Source organism: Neopelma chrysocephalum, unplaced genomic scaffold (assembly GCF_003984885.1).
Source record: "Neopelma chrysocephalum unplaced genomic scaffold, ASM398488v2 Primary Assembly neopelma1_25, whole genome shotgun sequence".
Classification (NCBI taxonomy): Eukaryota; Metazoa; Chordata; class Aves; order Passeriformes; family Pipridae; genus Neopelma; species Neopelma chrysocephalum.
The window spans coordinates 38523679-38539841 of record NW_020897694.1 but is presented as its reverse complement, the minus strand read 5'-3'; the positions used below and the strand labels follow the sequence as shown (position 1 = coordinate 38539841).

The window sequence follows — 16163 nt, the reverse complement described above, 5'->3', positions numbered from 1 at the left end:
GAAGCTTATGCCATTTTCTACAAAGAGCTTTTTATTGAATTGGGAAATTGTCATCTGATGCTGCCTAAAGGGAGGAGATGGGGTTTGATAAGGCCTACGCTAGATCCACTAAATCAGGTTGCTCAGGGCCCCATCAAACCTGGCCTTGAACACTTCCAGGGATGGGGCATCCATAACTTCTCTGGGTAACCTGTTCCAGTGCCTCACTAACAGAGTTGATTCTAGCGACTCCTTGCTCACGGTTTCTCAGAGAGGGTCTCAGTGGCGCGATCCCCCATCAGAAGGAGGAAAGAGTCACCAAGTCTCTTCTCTGGATTCCAGGGGCGAAAAGTGGTTTATTTGAAACTCCCAAGGGCTTTTAAGGTCTCCAGGGGAGGGCTTAGAAGGAGGAATGTGATTGGGCCAAGGTCCGGGGAAAGGGAGTGGCTTGAGGGCTCTGCTAACCAGTGGGGGATACAGGAGGACCAAAGTCCAATAACAAGCCAGGGAGACAACCAATAATGCTTGTGCAGGGGCAGGGACCAGTTCCGGGAGGGGAGACAACATGGCGCTGCGCGGGGGGGGCCACATGGGTAAGGGAATTACATAGTCCAGGGAAAACTGTACAATAAAACACGAATCGTCTGCGTTTTTCCACTCCACTCGATCCCGGAGAGCTGCCGTTGTGATGGACCCACTTCTAAAGTCATTCTTTCCAGGATTCATAGTCTTTACATTCTCCCACACCTCACCACACTCACAGTAAAGAATTTCTTCCTTATATCTAATCTAAACTTGCACTCTTTAAAGCCATTGCCCCTTTTTTATCACTACAGATCCTTGTAAGAAGTCCCTCTCCAGCTTTTCTGTAGGTCTCCTTTAGGTACTGGAAACTACTATAAGGTCTCCCTGGAGCCTTCTCCTCTCCAGACTGAACAACCTTAATTCAGCCTGTCTTCATAGGAGAGGTGCTCCAGCCCTGTCTGATCATCTTAGTGACCCTTCTCTGGACTTGCTACAACGGGTCCATGTCATGCCAGTGTTTCCCACTTAAAATGGAAAATGGAAGCTCCAACATCTGTTTGTATTATTGAAGTTATACTTCCCCTGCAGAGTCCAGATAGTGTGTGTTACAACTGAGCTCTTGACCGTGCCTTTCCACCTTCCCTCTAATCCTTGAAAAAGGGATAGTCTGACCACAAAGAAAAAGTTAAGAATGCTCTTTATCCCTGTGCATGCACAGCTGTAGGGGAAGACTGCCCTCTCCCAGTCCTGGCACGAGGGCTACCAGCTTCTTGGTTGAAAATGCAAGTGAACCTGACATTTTGGAGGCACCAGAGGCAGCCAGTGGTGCTGCTCTGTGGACTCAGCCTGCCATTCCTGCTGAGCACCTCCATGTCCACAGAGGTACGGCAAAGTCAGCAACAGTGGGGAAAACACCCCATACATGACTTCTGGGTTTAGGGCTGTACACCCTTGGTTGATGACATTGCTGCAGGCAAAAGTCCTTACTTTCAGAACTTAAAATGGGTTTACAAAAAAAAGATGGAGAGGGACCTTTTTATGGAGGCAGATAGTGACAGGACAAGAGGGAATGGTTTTAAGCTAGAAGAGGGGAAACTTAGATTAGATGTTAGGAGGAAATTCTTTACTATGAGGGTGATGAGGCACTGGAACAGATTGCCCAAAGAAGTTGTGGATGCCCTGTCCCTGGAAAAGTTCAAGGCCAGGATGGATGGAGCTCCAAGCAACCTGGTCTAGTGTAAGGTGTCCCTGCCCATGGCAGTGGGGTTGGAACTAGATGATCTTTAAGATCCTTCTCAACCCAAACCATTCCATGATTTATTCTCCAAAGAGGAAAAAAGGCATAAGAAAGCAGCAGCAAAGGACTCTTCCCTTCCTAGGCCTTTAGCTCCCTCTTCTGTGTTCCCATTAGAAACACAAGCAAAAATGTTAATTTATTTTCCACCTTTTGCCCTCCTTTCCCCCACCTCTCCAACTATTTTTAAATCATAGAATCATAGAATCAGCTGGGTTGGAAGGGACCTCTGAGATCATCAAGTCCAACCCTTGATTCAACACCACTGTGGTTACTAGACCATGGCACTAAGTGCCACATCCAGTCTCATTTTAAAAACCTCCAGGGACAGAGAATCCACCACTTCCCTGGGCAGCCCATTCCAACGCCTGATTACCCTTTCTGTAAAGAATTTCTTCCTTAATGAAAGTAGGTATAAAAATACTGTGCAAGTATAGCAAACACTCCCATCGTGATCATGCTGTTTAATGAGAGAACCAGTTATTTTGGCATCATCAGAAAGTAACAGGGATCTGTGATCAAACCCCAAACTTCTAAGATCTTTAAAATGGTTTTTGTGTGTGAGCAAATATGTGGGCTGGCTTCCCTACAGAGGCTTTTTAAGACTTGTACTGAGTTTGAGAATAAATACATGATATGATTAATAGGGTTGGGGTAGTCTGGGATTTTCAGGTATTACAAAATACTGTGAAACACAAGCTTATGGTTAAGCATTGTTATTCATTCAAATGTGCAGTTAGATATCTTTGTAGTGTACATGCTTTTGCATGGAATAATTCTTTGTAAATTTTGTGATAGAAGTTGTGAACAATTGTCTGTACTGGATGTACTAATAATCTTCCCACACTAAGTTTATCCAATTAAGAGAAGCATTTAAGTATTGCAAGCTAAATTAATAGGCGGTTCTGAACTTGATTTTCACTGGATTTTACATTAATAACATATGGCAGATGCAAGAGGATTTTTTTTGCGCATAGTAGAATGTTTATCATCCTTAAAATATCAAGATTAGGAGAAATGTGTAAGTTTTGCACTGGTTTAGATCATTTGTTTTATTTTACTGTTTTATATACTAAGAAAAACAAGTTACCCCCTCATTTATGCTCCTAGATTCTCATGATGCCGTTTTAAGATTTAATTCTGCTCCAACACGTGGCTATGAAAAAGATGTTGGAAATAAAACAACCATGCGGATCATTAACTCTCAGGTAAGATCTTCCTTTTGTGAATTCAAGTCAATGTCATTTCTGTACAATACGACATTAAATTAATAACTTCTGAGAAAGTGCTGGGTAATCTGTGAAGCTGCTAGTGATTCAACAGTCACGATGTAGAGAAGGTAAAAGTTTTCCCTTACAGGGATGTTCACACTGCTGTCAGTGTGGAGTGATTGTGGTAGTTACTTGATAGCCTCATTTCAAGAAGTGGTTTGTAAAGTTTCTCATGTGTCCTGCATCTGCAAAAGCTCTGCAGGATGCCAGAGCCGTCAGTATAGAAGACCTTTGCCACACTGCCTGCAGGAGCTTCACAAAATCCAGGCTATGGTGATCCCAAAGCTCTTTTCTCATATTTTCCAGTTCCCCAATTATTTTCTTGCTGGAAGGCAAACTAAATGGAAACTGAGTTGTCTTAATGTGTAACTTAAGTCATCATTCTTCAAAAATTTGGAATGAACTAATAAAGAACTTTAATGTACACTAATTATTACACATTAAACATAAGGCGAGTTTGTTCATCTGAATGGAAACAGAAAATGGGATTTTCTGCATATGGGTGTCAACAAATAACCATGCATTGAGCTACAGTGACACCTTATGGTTGAGAGTAGTTTTTCAATTTTGAAAAAGCAATTGCCTGAATTCCAGTCTTGGACAAACCAAACCTCTTTTCTCTTCATGAAATGCAGACAAAAAGCAACAACAGAATTACTGTGAAATTTTATGACATATTGAAATGAAGAGTTTACTTAGTCAACACTAAGTATGGTTGGCCATGTAAGCATGCTCTGCGCATACTGATTCTTGCTGAAGGAGAACTAAATTTTCAGTTACTGTAATTCTTATGAGTTCATTTTTTTCTTCCTCTTTAGGTGAGTGTGTTCTTTGTGTGTATAAGCTCATGTTCTTTGCCATTGTGATCTGGGTTAAATATGCACCCCTTCTTTTGTTTGGGGAAGAAAGCAGAAATATTTTATTCTGGCTTTAATGCTGAAATTGGTGTATCAGAGAACATGGATTTTCATGTAAATTATTTTACTTTTTTGGTTTTTGTTGTTTTTTTTTCCTTTCTTTGATGGTTCTCTGTTTTAGTGTTCGCCAAAATGTCCTGGTGCTGACCATGCCTGAACTCATGTGCCAGGCAAGGAGAAGAGTTTAGAAACTTCTTATAGTTGACTAGACTCAGTAGACTCCCTGTAGCAGAAGAGAGAAATGCTCTCAGGGAGTGATCTGAGCTTTGTTAGCTCCCCAGCAAATTCCGAGACATTAAATAATTAAACTAGCTGTTCTCCACTGCTCACGGCAGGGCAGACTGGGGTCCTCCTGGCTCCCAGCACTGCTGCAGTATGCTGCCACTGGAGTGGTAATGGAGAGTCCCATGGTCTTCTCTTCTGCGCTGTATAAGGCTTACTCCCCGTAAGAAACAGAAAACAGAGGGCATGCTGAAGTTCTTGCCAGGTCAGCTCACACGGCTTCCTCACAAGTGCTTGTATTCCCACCACCTTTCTGCACTTTCAGGGAGGTCAGAAGCCACCTGTGATACTCTGGCCACCTGCTGAGAAACTAGTGTTGTCCTCTCCGAGACTGAAATCTGCACAGGCCACTTGATGAAAGTGGCTTTCCCTACCAGTACTGAAGCTGGGTTACCTATACAGGTTTACTGACCCTCCTTTCCTCCTTGATGTTGAAAATTCCTATATTCACTTGATAAAAAGACTGCTTTGGCCCATTTCCCTCATATTTTCTGCTGTCAAAGCCCAAAGGACATGAAAGAAGACTATGCAGCCACAACAGATATTATTATTGCAGGAAAAAACTCATCTCATACATATGAATGCAGACTCACTGAGAGCGAAATTTGTGTGGACACTACCTCCAAAGGGCTCTTGCTTACTGAAAGGCAAGTAAGAGCTCCTTTGTGTGGTAACTGTGGAACCAAGCTTTTAAAATCTTGACCTTTTGGTCTGTTTACTCTGCACTCTCAAAAAAGGAGTTTACATTCTGAGGTGAAAACTGCTCTGAGAAATGGAGTTGGGGATGCTGATAGCAACATGACTAATTCTGTTCTCGTTGTAGAAGGCTGATGGAAATCATTAAGCTCAAAGTTTATGGGAGGGAAAATATCACTATGGCAACAATATTATTTTTCTGAAGAAAAATATGCATAATCAAATATGGCTCATTGGATCCTAAAGGGAAATGAAAATTAATATGAATTTATTTGTCTGGAATGTTGATTAGTTTAACAGCTGGAACCAAATTCATGCTGTTTCGACCAGTGCTGAAATTATTCAGCTTGAACCTGCCTGACATTGGATGTACCGGGGATCAAAGAGATCTGGTTACACATGGAGGGTTTTGGAAGGGGTGAGCCAGCAGGAGCGAAGAGTAAACTTCCAGTGGGGTGGGAGGATCAGGCAGAGTACCAGGAGATGCAGGAAGGAGTTATATGAAAGCAGTCAATTTGAGCAAAATGACAGTTACTTCAAATATAATCCTATTGTGTGCCTGCTGTTGGAACTGTTTTTCTAGGTATACCAAGCCTGTACAGTCATGGTCTAATTTGCCTTTTTGGAGTTACTTGAAATGAGACTGACTTGCTGTTGAAATGAGAAAGCAACCACAAAGTTGGTTGGGGGTGGGCAGCAGGAAAGACATTACCCTTGGGGGCTGTAGCCCTTCAAAGAAAGCTGCTCTGTGTCTAAGAGGATCCTGCAGGCGGTCTTAAAATACCATACCTTTCATTTTCAAGTTCCAGAATACACGGTAATGTTGATATACAATTATGCAGCATCTTAAGTGGTCCCATCACATCCCTCACAGATGGAGAGTAATTCAGCATACTGCCAATTCAAACTGTCATGACTGCTGTTTATGGTTAAGCTCTTTTTTATATGTTTTCTTAACAAAACAAGATGCTTAAAATCCACCAGAACTAAAGCAGAACAAATAGCAACCTGGGTAGGACTGTTTATTTTAGATAAGGATTTTGCATTTTTCTGGATCCCACATGCTTTTAATGATGTGCAGTTCTTTGCATCTATGTTTGCAGATTCTCACCAATCCAAACCATCACTTTGTTGACAGCTCCTTGTATAAAGATGTTGTCTTAGTTGCCTGGGATCCTGCTCCCTACTCTGCAAACCTGAATGTGGTAAGATGTCTGCTTAGACCTTTCTTCCCAATCAGTTGAAAGCAGTGGAGAAAATGAATGTATTTACCACTATAGTCTCCTTGTTCTCACTTTTCCCGATGAACCTCAGGGTCTGTCTTCATCTGAGTGGAGAATGCTATTTCTTCGTGAATTGGTCAAAGCTGGTTTATTGGTCAAAAACTTTTCTGTAGCATTTGTCCTAGAATGCACTGTTCTAAGATGCTAGGATAGATGGATGATGGCGTTTGTTTGAAAAAACATTGTTATTTTCACATAACAGTGAGTTTGCTGTGTGCTTGCCAAGGAGGGAACATTGCTAGATTTCAGAAGGAGGTTTTATCAGGAAAGGTGAAAAATTGCATCCATTTTTCCACACTTTCCCCTCTGCCTTCCCAAACAAGATAGATCCTAGTGAAAATCTCTTCCCCCTTTCTCAGACCTCATCCCCCACTAGTCTTCCCTTTATGTCCACTGTCACACAGCCATCTGTGCCCTGCCATCCACCCCCTCACTGAGAGCAGCATATGTCCACCTGGTTGTCACTGGGGGAGTCTCTGCTTTGGCTGTTGCTGCAGCTCCAGTAGACAAGTTGATCTGATGGCTTTTGGCACAGGGAGCTCGGAGCTGAGCAGGCTGCAAAGTAGAAAGTAAGCCTTCATCTGCTGAACTCCCTTAGCAACAGATGCTAGAGGCTGCCTGCCTCCTACGCAGGCTGCCATCAGTCTGCCTCATGTGCTGCTGCTGCCTCCAGCAGGGACAGGGACACTTTCAGAGGAAGATTCACCCTCAGGCCCAGATCTCATGTCAGGGCTCTTTGAACCCCTTCTTTAATGTGGATCTATGAGGGGGAGATAGGGTTGGCTTATCCCACAGCATTCAATTATTTATTGGGAGTCTATGAAGAAGGAAAACAGAATAGCCCAGAGTGAGGAATGCCTTTCTAGCAAAAACATCTACCAGTGCAGCCTGCTTTTTTTGTACCTTTGCTTCTGTTCTGCAGAATCCAAATGAAGCCAGTTTATGTTATTGTACATGTAGTGTTCAAAACACATTTGATACTATTAGATTAAAAAAATCTTACTTTTTTCCTTCCAGTGGTATAAGAAGCCAGACTACAATCTGTTCACTCCCTACGTACAGCATCGTAGGAAGAATCCAACCCAGCCGTTTTACATCCTCCATCCAAAGTTTATATGGCAGCTCTGGGACATCATTCAGGAGAACACTAAAGAGAAGATACAGCCCAACCCTCCTTCCTCGGGGTTTATTGGTAGGTGTATCAAAGATGGTCCCAGTAGACATGTTAGATTTTAAAAAGATTAAAAATGTGTGCATTGCATGAGGATCAAGTCCATGCATGTCTACTGTTTGTTCTTGATGCTCTCTATGGAAACAATGACTAGCAAAAACACAGAGTATGATAACTAGAAAATAGTTGAGTGAATTAATGTTCTGCTTTCTTGCCCTTCATATCCATAGTATGCATACCATATCTATAAAACATTCATATATCTGTAAGAAATTTGTATTATTCCATATTAATTTATGTGTTGAGCACCTACTAAATTCTGAAGTTCTTTGTTGAGATCATAAAGCAGAGATGCATCAGACAACAAGTGAAAGCAGATGGCAGATCATAGAGGATGAAATCAATGGCAGGCCAAGCTCTATTCCCTACACAATCCAAGTATTGAGATTTCTCATGCCCTGTCATGGTTTCCAGTGCTCATTCTGAGCACTTCTTCTCTTAAAGCAGTAGAGTTTCACTGTATTTTTTGGTCCTTCCTTAGTATTTCTTGGGGGATAATTGGCACTGTGCCCACAATTCATACAGCAGAACAACTTACCTGATGCTCCGCAGGTGCCGATCATGAATGTCTAAAGGATTCTAGTGGAGTAGCAAGGCTGAGTCAGTCTCATCCTTACTCCTGCTTCTAGAGACACAGAGGGCAGTATAGCTTCAAATACCCTCTTCTGCTTTAGAAACTCCATCCTTTCCTCACTGACATTGTGATATCGGTCTACGTGTTTGCTGCATTCAGAAAATGTTCTTTTTATACTTTTTATCTGAATCTGAAAGCAAAGACACTAGAGATTGCATCTGATAAGGGAATACCATTTTTGAGCATTTATTTTGGGTTCTGTATGCAGTAGTGGCATCCTAGGATATTGTGGACCATACCAAAGGCCTCAGAGAGGGTGCTGAAGCTCTCAGAGGGATGACATGAAGGTGTCTGGGAAATGCCCATCTATGAGCTGAGTGGGTTGTGCATACCTGGAACATGAGTGGAAAGAAAAAGAGGCCTTGTGTGATGTAGGAGGGTGGCTTGGCAGCTGGTTACTTCTTGAAGTGAAATTTTTTTTTTTTTTGGAACCTGCTTGCGAACATTCATAGGGAGAAGACTGCTCACGTGGAATGATCTCACCAGCTGCATTCACATTTTGCAAAAGTGTTTCTTGGAGCAATGAAGTTGTTGATAAAAATAGGTTAACAGCTGCTGATCATAGGAATAGTGAAGAGGATCACTGTGCTGTCAATCCGTACTTCCACCATACATAAAAAACACTTCAAAAGCTTCTTTGAAGAAATGGAGTTAATTTCACTGTAAGAACAGAACAGTAATCTTCAATCCCAAATCTAAATGTTACTGACAAAAAAATATCCTTCAAGCAGAGAAAGCTTTGAAAATATCAACCATTAAACAAGCAAAAGCATTAACAACAAAAGCTGTATAGATAAAAATACTCTGGTGTGTACAGATGCAAATTCGCCTCCTTCTCTAGTGGGAATTTTACTTATATTGTTCATTTCCAAGGGGCTGTACTTTTTTGGTAATGCTGTCACTAACTTTCGAAAAGACAAGGCAGTAAGACAAGCTTGTTGGGAGTTATATCCACCTCATTTGATAACTAGCTACTGTTATGATAGATGCATTTTAAATATTTTATTAGGGAGAGGCTTCCTGTTTTGGTTACCATATTGAATCGATGTCTATGGATTGCACATGTAACATAATCTAAACTCAGAGATGGCACAGAAACAGCAACTGTGTATTGTCAAGGGTGGACATAAAGGGCGGGATAAAGCATAGAAAATATAATGCAGCTGGGCAGAAATCTGAAAAGTCATGTTAGTCTTCAGGTCAGGTATCTCTCGGTCACTCATGCAGCAAATAATCCAGTTGGAACTGAAGCTAGCAGACACAACTGAGTGCATCTGTATGAAAGGGGTATCCTGAATATTGAACTTCTACCTAATTCTTATAAAATCTATAAAATTAATTTCTATAGAATTAATAGAAAGATTGGGTACGTGATGGCCATCATAAAATGTATCTTAATTTCAAGAAGGGAAAATTGTTTATTAAATGGCTACACTAATAAATACCACTGTGCATAGAACAGTTATATGAAGGAAAATAGGCTGCTGTTTAATAGAGGGTATGAATTTTCACAGACAGAGATATGCATTTCTGAATCTAAGCAATTTATAGCATGGACCATAATGATCCTAATATCACAGAAAAGGTTAAAAAAATAGTTCTGAGTTAAGTGAGACACTTTTCTTTCAAGCTTTTTAGCCTCCATTAGACCCAGTTTACAAAATTGGACAAATACATAAATTAAAACATGGAATGACACGTTTTATGTTTTTCAGGAATGTGAAGCATGCTTTAGCTTGGTCTTACATGGTTTCTTCAGTAGTCACATTTTTCACCTGACAATTGTATCTATTTCTGCCTCTTAGCACTATTTTTAAGAAACCGAATCTTCCGAAAGGGAGGATATGTGGTGGAATGTGTCCTCACGGTGTACTTCTGTAGCAATGAGTCAGCATCCTTCAGCATTGACTGATGTAAGGGGAATCTCTTAATGTTGTTAATAACTGTATTACAGTACTTAAATCACAACATTATTAAGTCTCTTGGAAAAGGGGCTAGTGGGTTATCTGTGGGGAAGAGGTAGTCTCTCACATGCTTTGACTTTAGAGGAATGAGAGAAAGAGCAGAGGTAGGACTTGTTCCCTGGTTTCTTCACCATGTGGGAGCTAGGGAAAAGGATGGGTTTTTTGCATTTTGTTAGTGGTATAGGATGCCCTAGGTATTTGCAAAAGTTCTTCCTGGAACCTCTGACTTCCCAAAACCCTACTAATCAGCTCTGCACTCAGTGTGTTGCTGAAGAGAGGCAATAGCATTGTGGTAGCTGGTGGTTGGGGTGAGGGAAGCACAGTGCATGTCCAGCTGAAGAGGGGAGAGGAGAGGATGGGGAGAGAAAAATGGCACAGAGCAGGACTGGTTGTGGGGTGGGTTTTTTCTTTTGTAGGTAACAAAAAAAACTCAAACAGGGTCCAACAGGGTAAACCAAACTTTTTATTTTAATCTGAGAGTCTTTTTTTGGGTTTTTTTGGTTTGTTTTCTGAGACACCAATGTGGACTTTTGCTGGCTTGTAACTTTGCCTTATGTGGCATGTCATAGCTTAGCTAATGTCCCTCCTCATTATACATTATTTACTCTTTGTCTTCCTAATCTAATCCTATAAGAGCTTTGAGAACCCATTCTTGCATATTTTTGCATAATTTTTGCAGCTGCTGCCTTCATGCTTTTAAACAAATCCCTCCACAGTATTCTCATCACCTTGCATAGCATTAGGCCATTACCATGGTGGCTTTTCGCAGTTGAAGTTGTTGGTTCATGTTTGGCTGAAAAATGGGTTTGCTAAATGAGTATTGATATGTTTACATCTTATCTTGGGTGGGATGGTACATTAGCATTTGGAAGGTTGGGGGCTTTTTAATATGTCTAGATTTGTTTGGCTCTTTTTTTTTTTACTTTTACTCCCAAATCAAAACATGGACTTCTTAGATTTTTACATTTTAGGTTGTCTGTGTAAGTGGTAGTCCTTGTTATGTATTATAGCTTTTAGTGTAATATACAATCCACTGAACACAAAATAACTAGGCCCAGATTACTTTATTGTTGGGAGAAAGGAAGTGTTGTTTGAGGTTTTACAGCTGACATTACAGTTTTAACAGTTACATGTCATTAATAGTTGATAACATTAATCTTCATTTGCATGCATCAAGACAATAGCACAAGCAAGGCTATCATTACACTGCAACATTATCAGGTCACTGTATGACTAAGAACTTAAATTTAAAATGGCTTCAGAGAGCACGTTGAACAGAAGTATGCAGCTGATCTCCAGCTCTGCTTAGAAGAAAATACACTTGCATGAACAGAAAGAAACAATTAGACATACTAAGAGTTGCCTTTATTGCTGTTACTTGGCTGTTTTATCAGCAGTTGGTAAAGGAACGGGGTAGTGCTTACTCTTTCCAGCTCAGTGTTGTTTAAGTATTAGCACACATTAAAAATACCTCCAATACATAAGCTTTAAATTATTCTTTACTCTAACAAAAAGCATGCTGAAATCTGAGTATCTCCCACTTCCCAAAATACAGACATAAAAGAGTAAACTCTCCTCTTAAATTATATAAAAAAATCTTTACTATTCTAGTGTATCACCCAAAATTGAATTATACATTTAAAATTATATATCATCATTGGTCAGCATTTTCCAGTCTATGCTCATATTACAGAGTATATTATTGTGATTAATGTACGGCTTTTTGCATTCACCATTAAGTGATAAATATGTAATTTTCTAGGTCTACTATGTAATGCAAATATTTATACAGCAAAGATGACAAGTCTTGCGCAATTTATTAAGCTTAGGCACAGGGCCACTTGGTGACAGTTTTTCAATAAATAATTTGGTTCTCTTGTGTTTAGTATTTGTCACATAGTTCATGAACTAAACAGAGGTGAAGGAACCCTTTTTTTAGAAACACAGTATTTTAAAAAGCCAGAACTACTTTTACTACATGTTCCAAAGAATAACTCAGGCACATTTGGCCCAGTTTCAAGGAGTGATATATTTTCCCGTCATACCTGCAATCCAGTCAAGAGAGACTACAGAAGTAAAGTAACATATAGAAAACTATACATTCTAAATGCTCTGTGTTTATTTGTAATGCTTTCAAGTGCATAGATTAGCAAACAGAAATTTACTAGTGTGTCTAGCTAAATTCTTTCTGTAACTAATCTGTGGTGTCCATGAAATGAGACACATTATAATAATCAGATTATGTGTATCTAAATGTTTTCAGCATCTCTTACATTTTGTTAAAATGATTCTGCATTCTTCTTGAATGCTTGAATTACACTTATTATTCCAGATGCTTTCATACAGCATCTGTTGATTCAGGTGTATTAAACTGTATTTTATTTATTTGTAAATTATAGAACATTCTTTTTTAAATCAGTGTGCTAAGCACAAAGCCTAATTGTACTATACAAGATTTGTGTTGGAAAATCAAAACCTTTGGAGTTATTCAAATTGCCAAGAACAAATTGAAAAACATTTTCTCCTTTTGATTAGAATCCATAGTATATGTTCATTTATATAAATCATCCATGCACGGAATTTAATTGTCATTTAATTCTGGTTTAAATGTTCTCAGTGCAGATTGTAAAAGCTCAGTTTATTTGTGCCAGTTGGACTGAGTTTAAACTATACCATACTTCCTAACACCATAGATATCTGCCAAATAGGAAAAAAAAGTTACACATCTTTCTAAGAATTTTTAAATACTAATATATAATATTTTAAAATACATAATACTGTATTAGCATCTAATATTGTACTGTTATAACAAAGCTGTCATTTGACTGTTTCTCTGAAAACCACATAATTTCTTAGGAATAACACATTTTTTAGTATTTTTTAACGAGTATTCTATGCTCACAATCCGTTTTTTTCACAATGTGGTATTCTTCTGCTGACAGCAAAGGAGCTTGTGATACCTATCTCAGGTGTGGGTAACTGCACCAGTGGCACATTTGGTCACACCTCGTTTTCATTTTTTCTCACAGTGCTCCTGGAAAAGCCCATTATAGTACTTTTTCACGAAGTTCCAAAAGCTACTTACATAGGAGAGTAGAAGAGAAGGTTCTTGATAGCGAAGCTTCAGACTCTTATTTTCAGTTTCTGTCTAGTCACAAAGTTCCCTGTAAGTGAACAATTCATCCCATCCTAAAGGAGACATCTAAAATAAGTCTGAGTTCTGCCCTAGAAATACCTGTCTTCTGCATTGTCTGTAAAGAATGCTTTAGATCAGCAAGGTCAGAGATGGGCATGAACATTTCAGTAAGATTAATTCTGTTCAGACTCTATATGATGTTGGGACGATGACTGTCTCATCCTGATTATTAATAGCTCCTTAGGTCATGTGTAAGCCAGTCTGTGCTGTTTTGTATTTAGTAATTGTGCATTGACTGAAAATTAACATAAGGACTGTTAACAAAGGCAAATGTTGAAGTGGAAATGGAAATATGGAAATTGTTCACCTGCAGGCTATCAAACAATGCCGTTCTCATTCATACTGATAATCCTGAAGGAGTGCTGAGATATAAAACAAACTCCTAGATGAGGTTAAATTGATGTGAAAGTACACAGACAAAAGAAATAAGTATATAGACATGTACTCCATGGGCAGTACAAGGAAAGGAAATAAAACAAGGCACACTTGGACACTACAAGTTAATACGTGTAGGAGAAAATGCTAAGAAATTCAGCCACAGAAGAGAAACCTAGGAAGCAATAGTACAGAAAGAGATGTGTACAGATAACAAATAGAAAGCAACATAGGACTTCTCAGAATAGATGGCCAAGCAAAATGGGTTAACAGAACCAAGATTAAGTCAGTAAGCAGTCAGGCACATACCTCTTCTTTATCTTTAAGACTGCATCCAACACACAAAAGTTTGAACATAATGTAAAAAAAAAAATTTTGGGGGTTATTTAAGTGCCAAAAAGCTATTGGCAATTTAAAAAATTCTTAAGATCACTGAAGGTGCCTTTTAGATTGATTCTGGAGGGCACTGAACCAAAGATCACTAAAAACTAAAACTCTACCACTTGTAAGTCCTCCTTTAATTAATTTACAGGAAAGCCAATGATACCATTTAAAATTTTGTCATCATGGAACCATACCTGGCAGTTATGTGTCTATCTTTACTGTTATTAAGGAGATTATGAAAGAGTCACAATTTTTGTTCTTGACAGTTTTCCAATCCCACAAATGGCAACTTCCTTTATTACTTTTAAAGTAAGCTTAGTGATGTGGCAATGAAATAAAACACACTTTGGTTAAGGCTTGTACTTTCCATCAGAGCCAATTTTCCTAAGACTGTGGTGGTATAGCTTTTGAAATTGGCTCCAGGCTTAGCTCTGAGTGCAGGAGAGAAGTCACTTTACTGTCTCTTTCTGGATATGGTTCATTATTGCACACATTTCCGCCATCCGTCCTTTGATTCAGCTGGATAACAGTTACCTTGGAGTGGCAGGTGGGCTCTCCATTAGTGGAGGAAGGAGATTGGCAGTGGAAAAGCTGACGAAAGCATTTGTAAAACTGAAACAACAAAAAAACAATTCAAGACCTAGGTGCTTGGCAGGCTACAATTCATAGCATCTCTATAACACCTTCAAGGCAAGGAAACATGGTTTATTAAGCTTGTACTTTTTTCTCAAAGAGGGGCTAAATATTTTTTCACCGTGAATATGTGTTTCTTGCTGCTTAAGACTGAAGTTCACTTAAATTTGTTAACTTCTTTAAAATTGATACACTTAGCTCTTCCAAGACCATAGATTCTCTAAAGGGTAAAGCTGTAGAACAATATAAAAGATTTTCAGAACCTTTAGTTTATGATAAAAGAAGATTTAATCACGGAAGTAATTGGTTTTCGGTTACTTCACACATCAGGCAGGGAAAAAATCATTTTGATAATCTAATGATACACAGCAGGGAGAACATAGGGTTCTTTTCATTAGCAAGCCATTGAAATCTCTGTGTTCCCAAACTGCAGACTAAACTTCAGAAAATGACTCTGCTTAATTAATGAACCAGAATGATTTTTTTTCTTTAATTCATTTCACTTCTGAGATAAACACATCATGCAGTGGGTGAGCAATTGGCTCACAGGTCAAGAACAGAGGGTAACAGTGAATGGGGTAATGTCAGACTGGTGACCAGTCACTAGTGGCGTAACACAGGGCTCCATCTTGGGTCCTGTGCTCTTCAACATCTTCATAAATGACTTGGATGCAGGAATGGAAGGGATACTAAGCAAGTTTGCAGATGACACAAAACTGTGAGGAGCTGTTGACTCCCTTGAAGGGAGGGAGGCCCTGCAGAGAGACCTCGACAAATTAGAGGACTGGGCAATCACCAACCATGTGAAGTTCAACAAAGGAAAGTGCTGGATTCTGCACCTGTGATGGGGCAATCCCAGATGTACAGACAGACTGGGGAATGAGATGCTGTAAAGCAGTGCCATGGAAAGGGACCTGGGGGTCCTGGTTGATGGCAAGTTGAATACGAGTCAGCAGTGCCCTGGCAGCCAGGAGGGCCAACCATGTCCTGGGGAGCATCAGGCAAAGCATCCCCAGCTGTTAGAGGGATGTGATTGCCCTGCTCTGCTCTTCACTGGTGCAGCCTCACCTTGAATACTGTGTGCAGTTTTAGGCATCACCATATAAGAAAGATATTAAGCTATTAGAGAGTGTCTAGAGGAGGGCAACAAAGATGTGAAGGGCCTTGAGGGGAAGTCATATGAGGAGTGGCTGAGGCCACTTGGTCTGTTCAGCCTGGAGAAGAGGAGACTGAGGGGAGACCTAATTGCAGTCTACAACTTCCTCGTGAGGGGAAGAGGAGGGGCAGGCAATGATCTCTTCTCTGTGGTGACCAGTGGCAGGACCCAAGGGAATGGCTTGAAGTTGTGTCAGGGGAGGTTTAGGTTGGATATTGGAAAAAGGTTCTTCTCCCAGAGGGTAGTTGGGCACTGAAACAGGCTCCCCCAGGGAAGTGGTCACAGCACCAAGCCTGAGAGAGTTCAAGAAGTGTTTGGATGATACTCTCAGGCACATGGTGTG

General features: G+C 40.0%; 2 protein-coding genes across 4 annotated transcripts in view; one reads left to right on the top strand and one right to left on the bottom strand.

Annotated features, from left to right (window-relative positions):
- Nucleotides 1–16163, top strand: part of ST6GAL2 (ST6 beta-galactoside alpha-2,6-sialyltransferase 2) — a 49991-nt gene that overhangs the window by 27510 nt on the left and 6318 nt on the right. The window contains exons 1-4 of one of the 3 annotated variants that reach the window (XM_027674987.1): nt 540–572; nt 2909–3006; nt 6068–6169; nt 7265–7439. In XM_027674987.1, the coding sequence (XP_027530788.1) occupies nt 545–572; nt 2909–3006; nt 6068–6169; nt 7265–7439 (403 nt within the window). In that variant the 5' untranslated portion in view covers nt 540–544. Of the gene's footprint in view, nt 1–539; nt 573–2271; nt 2278–2908; nt 3007–6067; nt 6170–7264; nt 7440–16163 lie in introns of those variants that run through there. The other 2 variants (XM_027674988.1, XM_027674986.1) reach the window with 2 other exon arrangements.
- LOC113963648 (pinopsin-like) overlaps nt 14153–16163 on the bottom strand; it is a 62136-nt gene continuing 60125 nt past the window's right edge. The window contains exon 4 of the mRNA XM_027674989.1: nt 14153–14643. Within this exon, the coding sequence (XP_027530790.1) occupies nt 14416–14643 (228 nt within the window). The 3' untranslated portion in view covers nt 14153–14415. The remainder of the gene's footprint in view (nt 14644–16163) is intronic.